This window comes from Giraffa tippelskirchi, chromosome 4, assembly GCF_054371585.1.
Source record: "Giraffa tippelskirchi isolate mGirTip1 chromosome 4, T2T-mGirTip1v1.2.pri, whole genome shotgun sequence".
Classification (NCBI taxonomy): Eukaryota; Metazoa; Chordata; class Mammalia; order Artiodactyla; family Giraffidae; genus Giraffa; species Giraffa tippelskirchi.
This window is the reverse complement of record NC_137278.1, coordinates 132,370,031-132,388,248: the sequence shown is the minus strand read 5'-3', so window position 1 is coordinate 132,388,248 and position 18,218 is coordinate 132,370,031. Positions and strand designations below refer to the sequence as shown.

General features: G+C 56.0%; 2 protein-coding genes across 2 annotated transcripts; one reads left to right on the top strand and one right to left on the bottom strand.

Moving 5' to 3' along the window:
• Window positions 1-1,819: 1,819 nt before the first annotated feature.
• On the bottom strand, window positions 1,820-13,441 carry WNT10B (Wnt family member 10B). Its single transcript, XM_081596781.1, has 7 exons — window positions 12,828-13,441; window positions 7,673-7,873; window positions 7,206-7,272; window positions 6,172-6,291; window positions 5,780-6,048; window positions 3,686-4,059; window positions 1,820-3,002 (listed from the first exon to the last, which is right to left on the bottom strand). The coding sequence occupies exons 4-7, from the start codon at window positions 6,243-6,245 to the stop codon at window positions 2,544-2,546; spliced, it is 1,176 nt and encodes a 391-aa protein (XP_081452907.1). The 5' UTR covers window positions 6,246-6,291; window positions 7,206-7,272; window positions 7,673-7,873; window positions 12,828-13,441; the 3' UTR covers window positions 1,820-2,543.
• A 59-nt stretch (window positions 13,442-13,500) lies between these two features.
• Window positions 13,501-17,954, top strand: WNT1 (Wnt family member 1). The gene is made up of 5 exons (XM_081596782.1): window positions 13,501-13,565; window positions 13,710-14,070; window positions 14,807-15,060; window positions 15,716-15,981; window positions 16,474-17,954. The coding sequence occupies exons 2-5, from the start codon at window positions 13,967-13,969 to the stop codon at window positions 16,960-16,962; spliced, it is 1,113 nt and encodes a 370-aa protein (XP_081452908.1). The 5' UTR covers window positions 13,501-13,565; window positions 13,710-13,966; the 3' UTR covers window positions 16,963-17,954.
• The last annotated feature ends 264 nt before the right edge of the window (window positions 17,955-18,218 follow it).

The following is an 18,218-nucleotide window of genomic DNA, read 5'->3' as shown; positions in this document are numbered from 1 at the left end:
TCCGTCACTGACCCCAGGCCTGGGCCTGAGCCCAGTGCGTGTGCCGTGTGCCGGGAGCAGGGGTGAGGAGGGGGGTGTTGGCCTCGCTGACAAAATACATTTGGAATTTCTCAAGGTTGTGGTTTGGGGCTTCAGTTTGCCACAGAGTGTGTCTGACGAAAGAAGAGAGAGAGCTAGAAAGAGAAAAGGAGCCAAAGAGAGCACAGAGGAAGGAACTGGAGGAAAACTGAAATATTCCTGCTGTGATTTCATTGGCCATTCTCTTCCCTCTTCCTGAGTGTGAGAAATTCCTACTCTGGATGTTCCTTATCATTATTTTCCCTCATATTCTATGTCTATTCTAGCTGCATCCATCTCTCTCCTGCTGTCCCATACATACACGAAGCTCAGTCAGTGCCTAAAGGGCCACTTCCATTAGATTTCCAAACCAAGAATTCTCAGTGTGCAAGTGGAAATTTAGGACATAAAGTTTTGCCATAAAGTACTACCCTAAACCAACACCCCTTGCTGTCCTTCCTACCTTGATGCTGCCTGATTTTGAGGGTAATTGGGAGCAGATATCAGAGAAGGCAATGGCAACCCACTCCAGTACTCTTGCCTGGAAAATCCCATGGATGGAGGAGCCTGGTAGGCTGCAGTCCATGGGGTCACTAGGAGTTGGACACGACTGAGCAACTTCACTTTCACTTTTCACTTTCCTGCATTGGAGAAGGAATTGGCAACCCACTCCAGTATTCTTGCCTGGAGAATCCCAGGGACGGGGGAGCCTGCCTATGGGGTCGCACAGAGTTGGACATGACTGAAGTGACTTAGCAGCAGCAGCAGCAGCAGCAACAGCAGCAGCAGGGGACAGATATAGCTATTGCCTAGAGGTGTGAAAAGGACTATTTCTACATCTCCTGGCCAAGGAGATGACCTGACAGAGTCAGCATTTTGCAACCCCATAAATAATAAGTTATTTGTAAACTTCTAAATTTGTGCTATAGCTTCCTTTTCTGAATTGTAAGATGATTGTTTATTTCCAATGATACTTGACTAGAAATAGAAAGAAAGTGGAATTGAAATAAAAGAAGTTCTGTTTTCTCTAGTTATGGTTATCTCTTAAAAGATAAAGGAGCTGTTTTGCTGAGATGAAATACAGAAGAGCTCTGAATAAGGAAAGACAAACTACATATGCAAATAATTCAGTGGGATAGCATGCTGATTTAGCTGGTTTCCAGAGCAAAAAACTCCAATTTTGAGCATAGGGATCCTTTATATATGTTTCCCGTTAGTCTTGCATCTATCATCAAGTTCTCCAATTTGGAACCACAGAGAAAAGCACCTGCCATTTTGAGTCCAGGTTCAGTGGTGAGATATCTTCAGGACCTGAAAATCCCAGAACAGTGGTGACCTCACTGTGTAGGGTGGGTGTCAAAACAAACCACAGCCAAAGAACCAAATCTGGCCCCGCAGTCCATTTTTGTGAATAAAGTTTTATTGGACATATGCATGCCCATGAGTTGAGGGAAAAAAAAAAATCCAAGCCCTGTTACAGGGCAGTGGCCAAGGCAAAATCTGGAGGTGGGGCACCGAGAACCTGAATAGGGCTTATGTTTACATCCTGAGTCCCTCACACCTAGAAGTCCCCCTGCCCCACACAGTTCTTTCCACACTAAAAATTGTCAACTGAGTCACCTGAAGATCATTTCAAATCCTTTGTGGAACCAGGCATGATATACATAAAGTCACTGAGTGTGGGAGGGTAAGAGAATTCACCAGAAAATAAGCCAGGTCTGGGATCCCTGTGGCTAGAAATATCACCATCTGTATTCACCAGTCCAGGAACTTAATTTATTTTTATTACAAACAAGAACCAAGAACAAGTCTCAGTACAATAAATTATCCATTCCCACCCCTCCTGCTGAAGAAAGAAAAAGAGGCTCAGAGAGTCTTGGGTAAAATTCTTCCTTTGGAGGGTTCCCTTCAACATCTGAATAGGGGCAGACAGCTTCCCTAAGGGCCTTGACAGACAACTTTCAGGGTTTTTGAGTGCCCTGCTCCCTGTCCCTTCCCTAAGAAAAACCTCTCTGCAACTGGCTCCTATGACTCCCTAAGACGGAGTCCAGGCTGCAGTAGAGGAGTTTAGAAACAGCAAATAGGGGTGAGAGGTCTCTTTCTGGATACAGGTTGTATGGCTCCACACACACAATGCTGGGGCTATCCCTCAAAAAAAAAAGAGTGGTCAAATTATAGGGACTCCCCAGCCAAAAGGAATATGAATATGAGAGTTAAAAGGACCCCAGGTTGCGTGGCTGAGAGAGCAACACAGTTCATCTTATTCCATTCAGGTATTCAAGGAGCAGAAGAGGGTGACAGCTCCCCCACAAGGCCCTCCTACTGTGGGGGAGAAAGCCACACATCACAGACTCCATCTGACCCAAATCTGTTTCCAGGTAGACACTTTGAGCTGCCAGGGGCCAAGATTGACCCTGGACAGAAATCAGAGCAAAAGGCTGCAAAGGTGACCCTCCCCTTCCTCAGCCCCGCAGTGAGGCTGACCCTCACTTACACACATTGACCCACTCTGTGACCTTGCACTCGTCACACAGCACGTAGCAGCACCAGTGGAAGCGGCAATGACAGCGCTCGACTCGGGTCTGCCGGAGCACGTTGTGCCCACGGCCACAGCACAGGCTGCCACAGCCGTCCAGCAGGCGGCTGGTCTTGTTGCAGGCCCGGCCCCGCGTGCCTGGGGAACCCACAGTGGGGTCTCGCTCGCAGAAGTCAGGAGACTTCTCGAAGTAGACCAGCTCTCCTGAGAGGCGACGGGGCCGAAGCCGGGGTTGGAAGGCTCCAGAGTTGCGGTTGTGAGTATCAATGAAGATGGCCCGGGCCAGCCGCTCCCTCAAGGCTGCCCCCACTGCCCGGAACTCTGGGGCTGCCCTCCAGCACGTCTTGAACTGGCAGCTGCCTGACGTGCCATGGCACTTGCATTTCCGCTTCAGGTTTTCAGTTACCACCTAGAGCATCAGCGAGGAAGAAATGAGAGGGGAGGGCAGCAAATGGACAGAGCACAGAGGCACAGGAGAGGGGAGGGAACAGAGAGCACACAGGAAAAGACAGAGGGAAGAATGGCAATGAAATATCAGAAGAGAAAGGGCACCATGAAACTGGCTAAAAGCCCAACTCCCTCGTTTTATGTTGGAGAACTGAGGCCAGAGGAGAGTGTAAATTGCCCATCTTCAACAAACAGCTGGTTATGGAGATTTGGTTGATAACTAGCCGGCAACAGGACTCAGCTCCAGTTGTCCTGACTCCCAGTCCAGTGCTCTTTCCAGAGTGAACAATGATAAACCAGGGAGTCTAGCCCAGAGAACTCCTAAATTCTAGGGAAGGCAGCTATACTAATAATATATACATATATATATATAATAATATATAAAAAACAACATATAATGAGCACCAAGGACTAGAAACTATTCTGGGTGCTCTGTTTGCTAGCTCACTCCTAATGACATCATAAGGTGGTATCATTAGACTTTTTTACAGGTGTAAAACAGAGATTGAGTGACTTGCTTGGTTCCAGGCCACCCCGCGGGTAACAATCACCCCCCACATCTCATCCTCTTATGCCGCTGTGCCCTCTCAAATCGAGCCAGGCCTTAAAAGCCAGGAAGACCCAGGACAAGTTGCACACACATACCTGACGCCCCACCCTGTTGTTGTGGATCCGCATTCGTGCCTGGATGTCCCGGGGAGCTTCCCTGGAATCCAAAAAATCCCGAGAGAACTTCTCCCCAAAGTCCATGTCATGGTTACAGCCTCCCCATTCCCACGTGTCCTGGGGGCCAGGGCTGGGACCAGAGCCAGGGCCCGAACTGGGCAGGGAGTGGGGAAAGCTCTTGCCCCGCGATAGTGCCTGCAGCTGCAGCAGTTTCGCCCTCAGTCGATCCTGCTCACCACTGCCCTTCCAGCCACAGCCGCAGCTCACCAGCTTGCCCAGGCTGCAGGCTGTGGCTACTGCGTGCATGACCCCAGCAGCCAGCATGGAGAAGGAAAAAGCACTCTCTCGGAAGCCTGGGGATGAAAGGGGTGTGAGAATAGGGGTAAGTCTGACAGGCCACTGAGAGCAAGGAGGCCAAAGGAAACAGCCAACCTGCAATTCCAGAATTTCCTAACTGACTCCAGATCCTGCCATTTACCAGCTGAGTAGTTTGGGAGCAAGTCACAGGAGAAGGAAGGGAACCTAAAAGCACAGACTCTCAGTTTCCTCATCTATAAAGGGAGAGGATGAATTGAGATGATCCCTGAGGCCCATTCTTGCTCTGTTTAAGTCTGGGATTTTCAGGTGTGGATGAAAGAGCTAGGCTAGAGGGAAAGACCCCTGGGGATGAGAGATGACTAAGAGAGAGTCCTTGAGGTCTTTGAAGATATGTTCACTTAGTTCTTTATCTGAAAGCCTTAGAAATTCCCCAGCCCTGCAGGTGGGATGGAAGCAGAGGTCTTTGGTTTTGTGTTGTTGTTGTTTAATCAAGGTTATTTTAATCAGTCTTTTAACCAACTTACCCTCCACCAGCCCAAAATCCCCAAAGTGTTGGAGCTGTGGAGCTATCCTTCCTCTTTCCAGTTTCTAGTTTTATATTTGCCCGTTAAGACTGCCCCTTATATTTATCCTAACCTGCTATTACTCTATAAAATGCTGGGAGAGGGAGAGAGGTGGGAGTGATGCTCCCTAAGGCCCTCTTAAAATGTTGACTTCTTTGTTATGTTTTGGAGGTCACAGAGGCTCAGGATGACAAGCCTTCCCCAGGCTTAGATAGACACGCTTCTCATTAGGCCATCAAAGCCTTCCCCTACACCAGGCCGTGTAGCAAAGCAGCCTCCCTCTCTGGACCCCTGAGTGGATGGGAGCACCTCCTTAGGGGCCAGGCCTCTCCCGTCCCAGGATGCAGGGCTCCTGGCCCAGCCTCCTGATCCCCCAACCTCAAGCCTCCAGGGGTGAAGCTGTTTGCACAAGTCTTGGGAATTCCCCCGCAGATGGCAGCTGCCTATTAACCCCATAGTCCCCAAAGTATTGCCCCCACCCTTGGGCTGAGCCGGAGATGGATGTTTACTCCTTTAGGGAGTAAACTGGGACATGGCCTGGCAAGAGACAGTGATGCCCTCCCAGACCAGGGCCCCCAGGCCAGGCCCCGCAGTGACCTGTTCTCCATACCTCCAGCGCTTCCTCACCTGCTCAGGTGAGAGCCACCTGGGGCCCCCACAGCACCAAGGAGGGGGATGTCCCTGGCTTCAAAGCCATCGGGGTCTTTGTTCCCAGCTTCTGCTCCTGGGAACCCCAGTAATTAGGGGAGTAGGTTTAACCCTTAAACGGTTGGGGGCGTCACCCCACCCCCGCTGAGGCTATGGGGACACCAGCCTGGGCTTGTCCCATGCAGAGAGGAGGGGCAGAAAATTGGGGGATAGGAAGGAGGGGGGCATTTAAAGCTTCTAGCGCTGGGGGCATCTCTTGCTCACAGGTGCAGCCGAGATCAGCTGGGCGGAGGCAGGAAAGGGGGGCCCTGGGGTAGGGGAGCAGGGACCCAGCTGCCTTGCCGGCAGCGCGCAGGTGGAAGTCTGAAGCACGGGGCCCCAGACGGGTGGCCAGACCCTACTCCGCGCGGCTCCGGGGGGGAATTCCCGGAGAGGCCCCTCCCGGAATGGTGAACCAGTCCCTTCCCGCCTCCGCTCGCGTCGGCCTGCCTGACCCCCGCCTCCCAGCCCCGGCGGCGGCGCAGACCCGCCCGGTCAGGCTCACCGCGCTTGAGGATGGCGCTGTGGTGCGGCAGGCGGCCGCCGCCCTCGAGCGCCGAGCAGTTCCAGCGCTGGTCGCGCAGCTGGTGCTGACACTCGTGGACCGCGATGTGCAGGCCCTGGAGCGCCGACGCCGTCACGTCGGGGCTGCGCAGGCACAGGCCCAGCTGCCGCTTGCTCAGGCCCGACAGCGTCAAGCAGACGGTGTTGGCGGTCAGCGGCGGCTCGCCGCCCCCCGGCAGCTTCAAGCCCAGAATCTCATTGCCGAGGGCCCTGGGAACCGAAAAGGCGTTTCAGGGTCTGCGGTCCAGCCCTTCGCGCCCCCTCCGACGCCTCCCGACCCGCCTCTAGTCCAGGGCTTTCTCTCGCGGGCTGGGTGACAGGAGAACCGCTCACCGACTGCACAACGCCAGGAACAGGAGACCGGCGAGGCCCGAGGGCGGAGGCCGCGGCCGGGGCTCCTCCCGCATGTCGAATCCCGGGCCCGAAGGCCCCGATGGGCAGGTTGAGCAGGGCCTGCAGGACAGGGACACTTAAGGAGGGCTCTAGAATAGGGTGGCTCACCTGGGCAACTGAAGGATGCCCAGCTCTGGCTCCTAACTCACCAGGGCCACCCCACTGACCCTTCTCATCCCGCTCAAACAAAACAGTAAGATCACACCCTTGATTCCCAGAATACCTGGGCCCTGGAAGAAGAGTGTGGGCCTAGAAACTGGGACTTATGCCAGCGCCCTGGAGCTCACCCAGCCAGACACAGTGCCCGGCACATGGACACACTCACGTGCAAACAGCTGTATAGTCTCATAAACAGCTCTCCACTACCCTGTCCACCGCTCCCTTTTCAAGGGCCCCAAGACTGGCTTCCCAGGCCCAACAGAGCTTCACCCGCTCACACTCAGGAGGCCTGCGGGGCAGGATTGAGAGGGGGTTCCCCGCCACTCAGCCAGCAGGGTGGGGGTGGGAGAGTGTAGTCTCCAAGTGCCATCTAGCAGCTTCCCTGAAAAGGGTGGAGGAATGGGCTCCCCATCCCACTCTGCCCTCTGCAGCCCCAGCAGGGAGCCAGGGGAGGCTCCAGGTGCCACAAGTCTGGGAGGGGACTTTGCTTCCCTCTTGAAATGGACCGTGGTGCAGGCTGAGTCATTTTCTTCGTCCGCTACCTTTCCTAACTACATGTTCCTCTCCTCCTAGCACTGCCCATCTGGTCCCCACCAGGTCCTCAGTCTCAGCTCCCACCCCTCAGCTCTCCACTCACTGCCCTCCAAATCTGGGGCCACTCCTTTATTTGCTAGGTCTTTATCTCTGGCAATATCCCGGTCTCTCTCTGCATCTCTGTGCCCCCGTGGGCGGATGCATGTCTGTCTGACTACCAGAGTGCTTGTCGCGTCCCGAATGCGAGTCCCTGCCCTCCCTGCTTTCCCATTTCCGATTACCTCCAGCTGCTCTGGGGCCAAGTCTGCCACCGGCGCGGTTCGGTCGCCTGAGCTCGGGCTGTTCAAACTGTGGGGAGACTGCGTTGGGTTCTGGCCCCTCGGCAGAGCCGCATTCTTCCAGGGCAGGGCCACTCCTCTCCGCCGCTTCCCCAGCGCCGCCGCGGCCGCCGGGGGGAAGGGAGGGAGGAAGGGAGGGAGTGATCGAGAAAGCTAGCGAGCGGGCGAGCACAGAACTGGGGGCTCTGGCTCTACTCGCGCCGAGCTCACCGGCGGCTCTGCCGCGGCTGACAGAGCTGCGGCCCCTCCCCGAGCCCGGGGCATCCCCACCCCACTCCTCACACCCCCCGCCTTGACCCGGGGAGCGCAGCCGCTCCCCCTCCTCCCAGCGTACACACACACCCTCTCCCCCGACGCCTGGGTTCAGGCTTGGCCCCACCGAAGGGGGAGGTGGCCAGAGTTCCACTCACCTGCTCTGGGACCGCCAAGGCTGCAAGGAGGGTGTGGTGACCCAGACTAGAGAGCCAAGTCCCTGGCCCCCAGTGGTCATGTCTCTTTGCCTCAGTTTCCCTCACCGATAGCTGAGTGACTGGAAGGTGCCTTTTACCAGATGAAGACGGAACTCAGATCGAACTTGCCTGGCTGGACGGTCTTGGTCTCCGCACGAGAGTCTGGGGAGAGCGCACTGCAGGGCAATCTGAGCTGGCGGGAGTAGCTCCCTTCTGGGTGGCTTGGCTTCCGCCCACCTCGGAGCCCTACGCCTGCCCCTTGGGAGGGGTCAGCTCTGGCCTCAGAGTTTGGCTCTGGCAGAGGCTCCGGGAGCTCCGGAGATCTTCAGCCTGCCCCTGTGCTTCCTTGGGCTCACTGGCATCCTTGCCAGCAGAGGTTCCCTGCCCTTCCTAAGATCCCAAGTCTGCACTCCGGGGTGGCCCATATTCCTGCTCCAGACTCGCAGACTTGCTTCACGTGGAAAGAGGAGGGATTCCAAACTGAGCCCAGCCTGAGGTCGGCCAGGCAGAGTCTGATCGTGGGTTGCACAGATGGAGGCAAACCACCCTAGGGAGCGCCAGTGGCAGCGAAGGGGTTAGGCGCCACTGCGCTCCTGCCTGACTCACCCACCCAGCTCTAACCACTGTGGGCTATTTTTGCCAGAGAGGGGCCCCAGGCTTCCCAGCCGCCCCCCACCCCTGCCAGACCGCAGCCCAAAGCACGGCTGGCCCCGCGCGCCCGAGGCTGGCACGTTGACTCAGAGACAGGCCCCCCGGGGAAGCAGAGCCACAGGGTTGAAACCCACAGCCACAGTCATCTCTTCCTTGGTAGTGGCCATGCAGCTTTCCTGGGCAGCCAGCCTCTAGTCTGTGTGGCTGCAGGTCTTGCCCTGGGCTGCAGGGGGCACTGCTGTCTAGGGGGCAAAGCCGTCTGAGAGAGATGAATGACTTTCATCTGTTGGGATATTTATTAATCACCTTTATGTGCCAGGCCTCAGGCAGGCTGGGGAGGTGAAAGTACCCTAGTTCCTGACCCTGAACAGCTGTGATCAAAGAGGGCTGCTTTTCCCTGCTTTCCCACCTCTGGGTAGCGAGGAGAGCAGAGGAGAAGAAGCCCTACAGGAGAAGGAGCTCTTGTCTCTCCTTCCTGTTTAGGGGCCGAGAACCAAACTGTGTGTGGCTTTTGAGGCCACTAGAATCTGCACCCTATCTTAGTAGCTTTTGGATCCTGTCCTTGGTCAGCCTGGAACTTTGCCTAGGTCCCTGGAGGAGGGGGACAAGGTTTCCCAGGCTCTTCTCCCATGGGAACCTCTTGGACACTCGCATTTTTCCATGTGACTCCAAATCTCCCTCAGGTTTCAGATTGCTCCTTCTGATTTTACCCTTGTCGGGCTGTGGTATAGTCAGGTGCCAAGGAAGGGCCAGGGTCACGGCTACTACCACAGATTCCAATATCTTAGTGACCCCCGGGCTCCCCAAGCTGGCCTGTCCCAAATCCAAAGACCCATAGTCCTGTTTCCTCTCCCAGCAGAAGCTCAGCTCTGGGACAGGAGGCCACAGGCAGGCAGACTGGGTGGCCTGAGCTGGCCCCCAGTGCCCTCGGCCCGACCGGCTGGCCTGAGCACTGACCCGCAGGCGGCTGGAGGGTGGTGGGGCAGGCGGGGCCTGGAGAGGGCTGTGGGTACACACCCATTGCCTAATACCCCAAGCACGCGGCCAGCTCCAGGAAAGGAGAGGGGCGGGAACCAGAGAGACCTTGACAAGGGTTGGGGCCATGACAGCAGGGGGAAAGTGAGGGGCTGTCATTACTTCAGGGAGGGAGTGGGAGCAAGCTGGTCCCCCTTTCCCTGTGGGGAAGAGTAGGGGGCTGACTTCCCATCATAGGGGTGGACATATCAAGAGCAATCTGAGAACACTGGGGTTCTATAGGGCGGGGGTCAAGGAAAAGAGTGGGGGTCCCTGGAGATTGGGGAATCCAGCAACTGAGGCGGTGGCTAAAGCTGAGTGCAGCCTCGAAAGCCTCCTCCTCCTCCTCCCCCCGTGTTTGCCTTGGCCCGGGGTCCCGGGTGACTCATCTATTGCTGAGCGGCTGATAGGGGCAGCCAGGCCCAGGGAACCCAAATTATAGGCCCTGGAGGGATGGATGCGCCCGCGGCGGCGGTGAGCTCAGCTGTGCTGCCCACCCTCCGCCTCTCATGCCTTCTGCTGCAGCACCATAGGCCACCACCCGGCGGCACCAAAGGGTTCGCAGCTGACTGCACTGGACTCCAGAGAAACCCCCAACATTCAGCAGTTGCCCTCAACGTATCCGTAAAATTACCCACGACAGAACTTTGCCCCCTTCTCCACCAGAGGCTGATGCCTTCCCAGCCCAAAGAGAGAGTGCCACCTGCTGGTGCTTCAAAAGAAGGTAGGCTCCTCTGCCCACAGCTCTCAGCCCTGGTCCCCTGCTTCCTCTCCAGACCCCCATCTAGGTAAAGCCCCTCTCCCCTCTGATATCTCTCTCTCCAATTCCTATTTTAAGAGGGTGGTTTACTACTGACTTTCTACTTTAAGCCTTTAAAGGTATCCATGGTCAAAAGTGATGCAAAAAATAAAAAAAGCAGGGTAAAGGAGATAGGTGGCGGAATGGAATTCCATTTTCTATAGGGGGAGGAGTGAAAGGGATGTGGAGGAACAAACACATGGAGATATTGGGGAAGGGCTTTCCAGAAGACAGAAAAGCAAGTGCAAAGATCTTGAAACAGATACTTTCTTGTATGTTCAAGGAATTAGCAAGGAGGCCAGTGTGGCTGGAGGGAGGAACCTACAGAGGTTTTGAAGACAGAAGGGCAGGAGTTTTGTTTTTTGTTTTTTTGACTGATTTGACTTAGAGTATAAGAAAACAGACAAGTCAAGGATGGCTCTAGGATTCTCATCCTGTGCAAATGAAAGGATGGAGTTGCCATTCACTGGGATGGGGATGACTGAATAAAGAGCAGGTGCAAGTGAATAACTGGGAGTTTAGTTTTGGATATTGTACATTTTAAGATGTTTATTCAAGTGTTAGATGTGCAAGTGCAGAGTTCAGGGCCAGAGATAAAAGTAGGGAGTATGAGACTGTATAGTTCACCAAAGGAGTGAGTGTAGACTGAGAAGAAGTTCCAGATTGAAATGGGGTGCAGTCCAATGAGTCATGTAGAAATTGGGTACAAAGGTGGAACCAGATAAAGAGACTGAGAAGGTGAGCAGTCAGGGAGGTAGGAATGGTGTTCCAGAAGACAAGTGAGACTATTTCAAGGAGGAAGTGTTCAACTTTGTCTGCTATTCCTAAAAAGTTTGTTAGGGTGAGAACTGAGGTTTGACAGTAGAGCAAAATGGAGGTCATGGATGATTTTGAGGAGGAAATGCAGTGGGTTCAAAGGTCTGATTAAGGTGGTGGAAAGAGAGAATAAAGAAAAGAAATTGGCACCGGTGATTAAAGCAACACTTTGAGTTCTGCAGTAAAAGACAACACAGAAATGGGGCACACTTAGGTGGTAATGTGAAGTCAAATACAGTTTTGGGGTGTTTTAGATGGGAGACATTACAGCATATTTATAGGCTGATAGGTATGATCCAGTAGAAAGGTAAACTGATGACACAGGAAAGGAAGAGAAGACAATTGATAGAGTGATGATTTGATCTAAATAAATTTGGGACAGGTCCTACAAAATTTGACCAGACCTAGAGCCCTCCCACTCTTCCCCACTATTCCTGGTGGGTGGAATAGTGGAACAAAGGATATGGAATCCTTTTTTCCTCCCCTCCCACTTGTGCTTGTCACCAGTGGCCACAGACAGGACTGCCCTGTCTTCAAGCCCAGCTCCCTCCTCCACGGGGTTTTATCAACCCACTAAACCAAAAGATGTGACCCAGGCCCCAGTGGGAAGAAACTCCTAAGGGACAAAGGGCAAGCTGCCCATGGTACACTATCTACTTACTTGAGCCGTCTGTGCTGGGTGGCCTCCGCAGGGGCCACTGGCTTTTAGACCTGTGGAAGATGCTAACCCAGTACACCTTGTCCCTCAGGATCAAATCCTTGGAGGGGCAAAGGACCTGGGAAAGATATTCCCCTCAAAAATAACCTCCATCAGATTTCATTCGGGTTAACGTGCATCCTTTTAAAATGCAAGTGCCCCAGGAAGATTCATTAAATTTTTCAGGCATTTATTCTTTAGAGTGATTTGCCTGCCCTGGAGGGGAAGCCTGATCATTTCTGGGACTTGGAACTCTTTCGGACCAGGCCTGGTATATTACTCAGTCAAAAAACATCCTAAAGTCAGGGAAAATGAAAAAGAGAAGATCAAAAGGGAGGCAGGAAGATTCTAAAGACCATTTTTATTTATCTCCCAGTTTGGGGAAGGGCCCCCAGTCTGCTGTTGCTACACAATCATAAGCAGCCATTAAGGTGGAAAAAGCATGGGGTTTGAATCAGAACAGTCTGGGTTTTAACTTGGCTCTACTGTTCATCGCTTTATTAGCTGCGGGGCCCATGGAAAACTGCCTAATCTAGTTTTTCCTTTGTAAAATAGAGAGAGAGGAGAGATGTAAAGGAGGAGATCCTCCTCTTCCAGGGGCAACCTGCATGTGTTGGTGGGGCCTGATAACCAGGCTGGCAGTGCCCCCTACATCCCACACAGGGAACAGCAGCCACTCCTTCCATAGGAGATAGAGGGGCCCTGAGGCTGAGAGGGTGTAGGGACGCGTTTTAGGGTTAGGGTTAGGTATCCCAGCATGGTGAGGGTGAAGAGACCCAGAGTTTTAGGTGGAGAAGACAGAAACTTGGTAGAAAACTTCAGAAAGAAGCAGAAACATGGATGCACAAGTTCTCTGTTCTGGGTTCAGTTTAGACAGCAGCCCTTCTGCTCCCAGCCCCTCCACACACATACACCTGACATCTAGTCTACTGCGTTTCCTTTCTGAGCCTAGTCTCAGAGTCACCGCTGCTCCAGGCCTCACCCGTTATGATACCGCCTTGGTTACAGGTTTTGTCTCCCTCCCCCAGTGACATGCCCAGGTTGACACATGCCATGGGGTGACACACTATAGGATGACACAAGGTACCCAGGGTGAGAGTGACACATATGCGTATTTAATCTCCTACTCGTCCACCCACCTCCACACACAGTTCCAGACACTGTTCCTTGGTCAACCTTCTGGGTCTCTCCTGGCCACCTCCTTCCCGACACATAGGAGATGATGCACTGTCCCAGGTGGTGGCTGTGACAAGATGACTCGATGGTGCCTTCTGACCTGAGCTAAATCCCAAGATTCTTGAGAAAGGCTCCTAAAATCCCTCCTCAGAACATGGAGTTTCTGTACGTGAGGACACACACTCGTGTGTATGCACATTCTCACATGCAGTCTCATTTACAACTCTCCCACTTAATGCACACACTGGCAGCCACTTGCACACTTCTTTCCTCCCACAAGTACAAACCTCTGCTGCCTCAGGTTTCTCTCCATGGCCGGGCTCTATGTGCCCAGCTCATCCCCCCATCCCAACCCACCCCTGGGATTTCCCTGACCACAGTCCCAACCCCACCCATCTCCCCCTTCTCCTTCCCTGTTCAGCCGTCGGGGGTTCATGGGCAGGGAGGCGTCTCCCCAGAGTCGCTGCCCAGAACCACAGCTTTCCTTCTTCCACTCAGGATGGAGGGCCGGGGTGACGTCGAGGGGACAGCCCCACAGCTGGCAGCGAAGTGGTTGAGCTTCTGGCAGTTTGTCCCCGCAGCACACTGGTCGCTGCGCCCCCTGGCGGACGCTGGTCCCCGACGGGCTCCGGACGCGGAGAGGACTGAGGCGGGCGCGCGTGGGAGGGCGTCCCAAGGGGAGGGGTCGGCGGCCAGTGCAGGTTCGGAGGCGGGAGCCACCGGGCAGGGGGCGGGGGTGAGCCCCGACGGCCAGCCCGTCAGCTCTCGCCTCAGACGGGCGGGAGCCACGGCCCCGCTCGCTGCCCATTGTCTGCGCCCCTGACCGGTGCGCCCTGGTGCCACAGTGTGGCCCGGCGGGGCAGCCTCCTATCGTCACTTCAGCCAGAGCCGCAACTATAAGAGGCGGTGCCGCCCGCCGTGGCTGCCTCAGCCCACCAGCTGGGACCGCGAGCCATGCAGCCCGTCGCCCGCCCCCAGGGCTGTTAGAGCCAGACTGCGAACTCTCGCCACTTGCCGCCACCGCCGCGTCCCGTCCCACCGCCGCGGGCAGCAGCCAAAGCCGCCCCAACTGCAGCACAGAGCGGGCAAGGCCGGGCAGGCCATGGGGCACTGGGCGCTGCTGCCTGGCTGGGTTTCTGCTGCGTTGTTGCTGGCGCTGGCCGCTCTGCCTGCAGCCCTGGCCGCCAACAGCAGTGGCCGATGGTGGTAAGTGAGCTGGTGCGGGGTCGCCACTTGTCTCGGGGCACAGAGCCAGGGGCCAGCCCCATCCAGCTCCCACGCTCTGGGATCCGTCCGCAGACAGACTTCCTCCAGCGCTCTGACTTCCCTTTGAGACACCGAGGGGCGCTCTGGAGCGGAGCTGGTCCAGAAATTCCAGCTCTGCTGAAGTGGGGTGAATGGTCCGCCTGGGGGCCCACGATACTCCAGGCGGGGAGCCCTCTCCCATCTAGCACTGTCCTTCTTCCAAGAAACCCCAAACAAGCTTCACGGTGGTAGTCACATTACAGGGCTTCCCAGCCTCGGGAGAGAAAGGGCAGGCGTGCACTCCGAAAGAAGCCAAGAAGCGGGTGGAACTCCCAAGCATTTCACACCTTGGGTGGGCATGGACGGCAGGCTAGGATTTGCGAGCCAGACTGTCCGGAAACAGGCTCTGAGAGCCAAGGTGAATATCTAGTCCCTGGGCTCTCCATGCCTCCGCTGTCCAGCTCCGGGCGCAGGGCCCCTGAGCAGCCCTAAGATTCCTGGGAACACAAAAGTCTGAAAGCCAAGTCCTTTCAAACTAGTGAGTCCCAAGCGCTGAATCGTTACCTTATTATTGATCTCTCCCTGCTCTTGTGGGCAAATAGCTCCAGGAAGAGGACAGGGCGAGCATGACCTTTCTGGTTAGGGTTAGGGTGCAGGTCCCCTCCATAGCTTGAACTCCTCTCATGCATCTCACCAGGGGCATCGTGAACGTAGCCTCCTCTACGAACCTGCTGACCGACTCCAAGAGTCTGCAGCTGGTACTCGAGCCCAGTCTGCAGCTGCTGAGCCGCAAACAGCGGCGGCTGATCCGCCAGAACCCGGGGATCCTGCACAGTGTGAGCGGGGGGCTGCAGAGCGCTGTGCGAGAGTGCAAGTGGCAGTTCCGGAACCGCCGCTGGAACTGTCCCACAGCTTCGGGGCCCCACCTCTTCGGCAAGATCGTCAACCGAGGTGGGTACCCCGGAAGGTGACGCTTCCGGGGACCAGGGGAGCGCGGGGTCACCCCAGGGCATGGGCGGGCAAGTGCAGGGAAGATGTCCGGGGCATCTGCAGGGTCACAGAATCAGCCTGCCAAGAGCTTCATGCCAGCACTAGCTCTGGGCCAGACTCGTTCCACTAGGAGGTTTCTACCCGTGCGCCTCGGGCAGGAAGCTTAGCTTTTCTGAGCCACCGCCCCAGCGAAAGGGAGTGCTGAGTGGTGGACGCTTGCTGGCCACCGCTTTCCCGCAGTCCCTCTCAAAGAAGCCTGGGAAGCTATTCTCTTGCCTCCAGCCCAGAAAGGCTTGCATCGCTGATGTGAGCTGGAGAGTTCTTGGCGGTGCAGGATTCTTCCGCTCGCCTCTATTCTCTTTTCCCTCCGGGGCTGCCCCACTTGCACCGAGAAGTCAAAATGCGCCCGGAGTCTCAGTAAAGCGTGATTACAAGTGTGGACGAGGTAGCGTGCCCGCACACGTGCTTTCGCGGGGAGACCAACTTCCCAACACAGTGGGTCGCCGGGCTTCGAGGGCTCTAAGGGCGTGGGACTCAAAGGTCCCAAGCCCTCCCCTGAAGGTGCAGGCTGCACCCCGCGTGGCCCCTCGCTGATCCCCTCTGCCATCCCCAATAGGCTGTCGGGAAACAGCATTTATCTTCGCCATCACCTCGGCCGGGGTCACCCACTCGGTGGCGCGCTCCTGCTCAGAGGGCTCCATCGAATCCTGCACGTGCGACTATCGGCGGCGCGGTCCTGGGGGCCCCGATTGGCACTGGGGGGGCTGCAGCGACAACATCGACTTCGGCCGCCTCTTCGGCCGGGAGTTTGTGGACTCCGGAGAGAAGGGGCGGGACCTTCGCTTCCTCATGAACCTTCACAACAACGAGGCGGGGCGCACGGTGAGCCTGCTTGAGGGTGTCCGCACCCGAAACGGAATGGCAGGGATCTTGGAATCCCTGCCTTAGGCTAAGCTCGAACTTGGGAAGTAACGGTCAGTGTTAAGGCCAGAGGTTAGGGTAAGAAACCAAGCGAGGGGGTCTGGAGGGCGCGGGAGCTTGGAAGGGATTCACAGAATGGAAGGGATGTCTGACAACGGAGAGGTTAGAAGTCATGAACCCATGGACTGTGTTGCCTACGCCCGCCACTGTTCAGGTTCAAAAAATAAGGCTGAGAGGCAGAGACAGATTCTCTGGGTGGAGCAGAGTTGGGTTTGGCGTCCAAATCTCTGCGGGACATTTCGTGGCTCCCTTCCTCTGGGCTCGGCTAGGCCTGGGCCTTTGCTGAGATCCCGGCGACGACCAGGAGGGGGCGGTATCCGGGAAGGTGGCTCTGGCTCTGACGGCGTCCCGGGCCGTCCTTTCTTCTCCTTCTACCCCCTGCCGTCCCCCCAGACCGTGTTCTCCGAGATGCGCCAGGAGTGCAAGTGCCACGGGATGTCGGGCTCATGCACGGTGCGCACGTGCTGGATGCGGCTGCCCACGCTGCGCGCAGTGGGCGACGTGCTGCGGGACCGCTTCGACGGCGCCTCGCGCGTCCTCTACGGCAACCGCGGCAACAACCGTGCATCGAGGGCGGAACTGCTGCGCCTGGAGCCAGAGGACCCGGCTCACAAGCCTCCCTCGCCCCACGACCTCGTCTACTTCGAGAAATCGCCCAACTTCTGCACGTACAGCGGACGCCTGGGTACCGCGGGCACGGCGGGGCGCGCCTGCAACAGCTCGTCGCCCGCGCTGGATGGCTGCGAGCTGCTCTGCTGTGGCCGGGGCCACCGCACGCGCACGCAGCGCGTCACTGAGCGCTGCAACTGCACCTTCCACTGGTGCTGCCACGTCAGCTGCCGCAACTGCACGCACACGCGCGTACTGCACGAGTGCCTGTGAGGCGCTGCGCTGACTCGGCCCCTGGGAACGCTCTCCTCAAGCCCACCCCCAAACAGATTCGCTGGCACCTCAGACCCGGATCTGCGCCCACCCCGTCCCTCCAGCCACACTCCGGGATTCCCACCTACCTATCCCATCATTTCTCCCACCTCCTCCGACCCGGGGACTCCTGAAACCACTTGCCTGGGGCGGCATGAACCCTCTGGCCATCCTGATTGACCCGCCCCCGGACCTACCTCCCTCCCTCTCCGCGGGAGACCCCCTTGTTGCACTGCCCCCTGCTTGGCCGGGAGGTGAGAGAAGGATTGGTCCCCTCCCCCATCAGGGTCAGGTCCCGACGCGAAGCTCTGCCTCCTCCACCGCGCGCATCGACCTGCCTGCCTTTCTCCTTCTCCTTTAACCTCCGTTTTCTCCAGGTCCCCACATGACTTCCCCTTCTCCTGTCAAGGGTGCACACCCTGAACATACACCTGGGCATCAGGGCCTTTCTCCTCCCCACCTACAGGTGAAGCGGGAGGTTCCAGGGTGAGAGGGCAGCTGTGGTGATGTGGAAAACGAGGTTGGGGGACCCGGGAGAAAAATCGCCATTCTCCCAGCCTCTGTCATGGAGCCATTGAACAGCTGCGAGCCATGCCTCCCTCAGCCACCTCCTACCCCCTTCCTGTCCTGCCTCCTCATCAGTGTGTAAATAATTTGCACTGAAACGTGGATACAAAGCCACGAGTTTGGTTGTTGTAAATAAAAACTATTTATTGTGCTGGGTTCCAGCCTGGTTTGCAGAGACCACTTCCACCCCAACCTAATCCTTCTCCATTCTTCTCTCCTTTTGCTCTCCAGCCTTTTCTGACCCCTCTTCCCCTCTCCCTAGTTTCTCCAAGATGCTTTTGCATTCCGGAATCAGTATTTCCTTCCACTGTAGCTATTAGTGGCTCCTCGCCCCCACCAATGTAGTATCTTCCTCTGCAGAATAAAATCTCTATTTTTATCAATGACTTGGTGGCTTTTCCTTGAATCCAGAACACACTATTGCTTACCTCCTTTAAACAAATAGGATACATTGTTGAGGGACTGGTTTCCTGACCCTGGAAGAGGACTCTGACATTCTGTCCCTTGGATGACCCTGATGAGGCCACTGGGGATCCAGGTCTCCAGATGAACCCAGTCAGGAGCGAAAAGATGCTACAGTGTCCTTCTTCCTATTTGAACACCAACTGGCTGTATGATACCGCGGAAGTCCGTAACTTCTTGTTTCTTGC

Excerpts from the sequence above, each read along its gene's own strand:
- WNT1 (XM_081596782.1), top strand. The coding sequence starts at position 13,967 with ATGGGGCACTGGGCGCTGCTGCCTGGCTGGGTTTCTGCTGCGTTGTTG. Across the intron at positions 14,071-14,806 it reads AACAGCAGTGGCCGATGGTG|GGGCATCGTGAACGTAGCCT; the intron begins GTAAGTGAGCTG and ends GCATCTCACCAG. Across the intron at positions 15,061-15,715 it reads CGGCAAGATCGTCAACCGAG|GCTGTCGGGAAACAGCATTT; the intron begins GTGGGTACCCCG and ends CATCCCCAATAG.
- WNT10B (XM_081596781.1), bottom strand. The coding sequence starts at position 6,245 with ATGCGGGAGGAGCCCCGGCCGCGGCCTCCGCCCTCGGGCCTCGCCGGT. Across the intron at positions 6,049-6,171 it reads TTCCTGGCGTTGTGCAGTCG|GGCCCTCGGCAATGAGATTC; the intron begins GTGAGCGGTTCT and ends TTCGGTTCCCAG. Across the intron at positions 3,003-3,685 it reads ACAACAGGGTGGGGCGTCAG|GTGGTAACTGAAAACCTGAA; the intron begins GTATGTGTGTGC and ends CTGATGCTCTAG.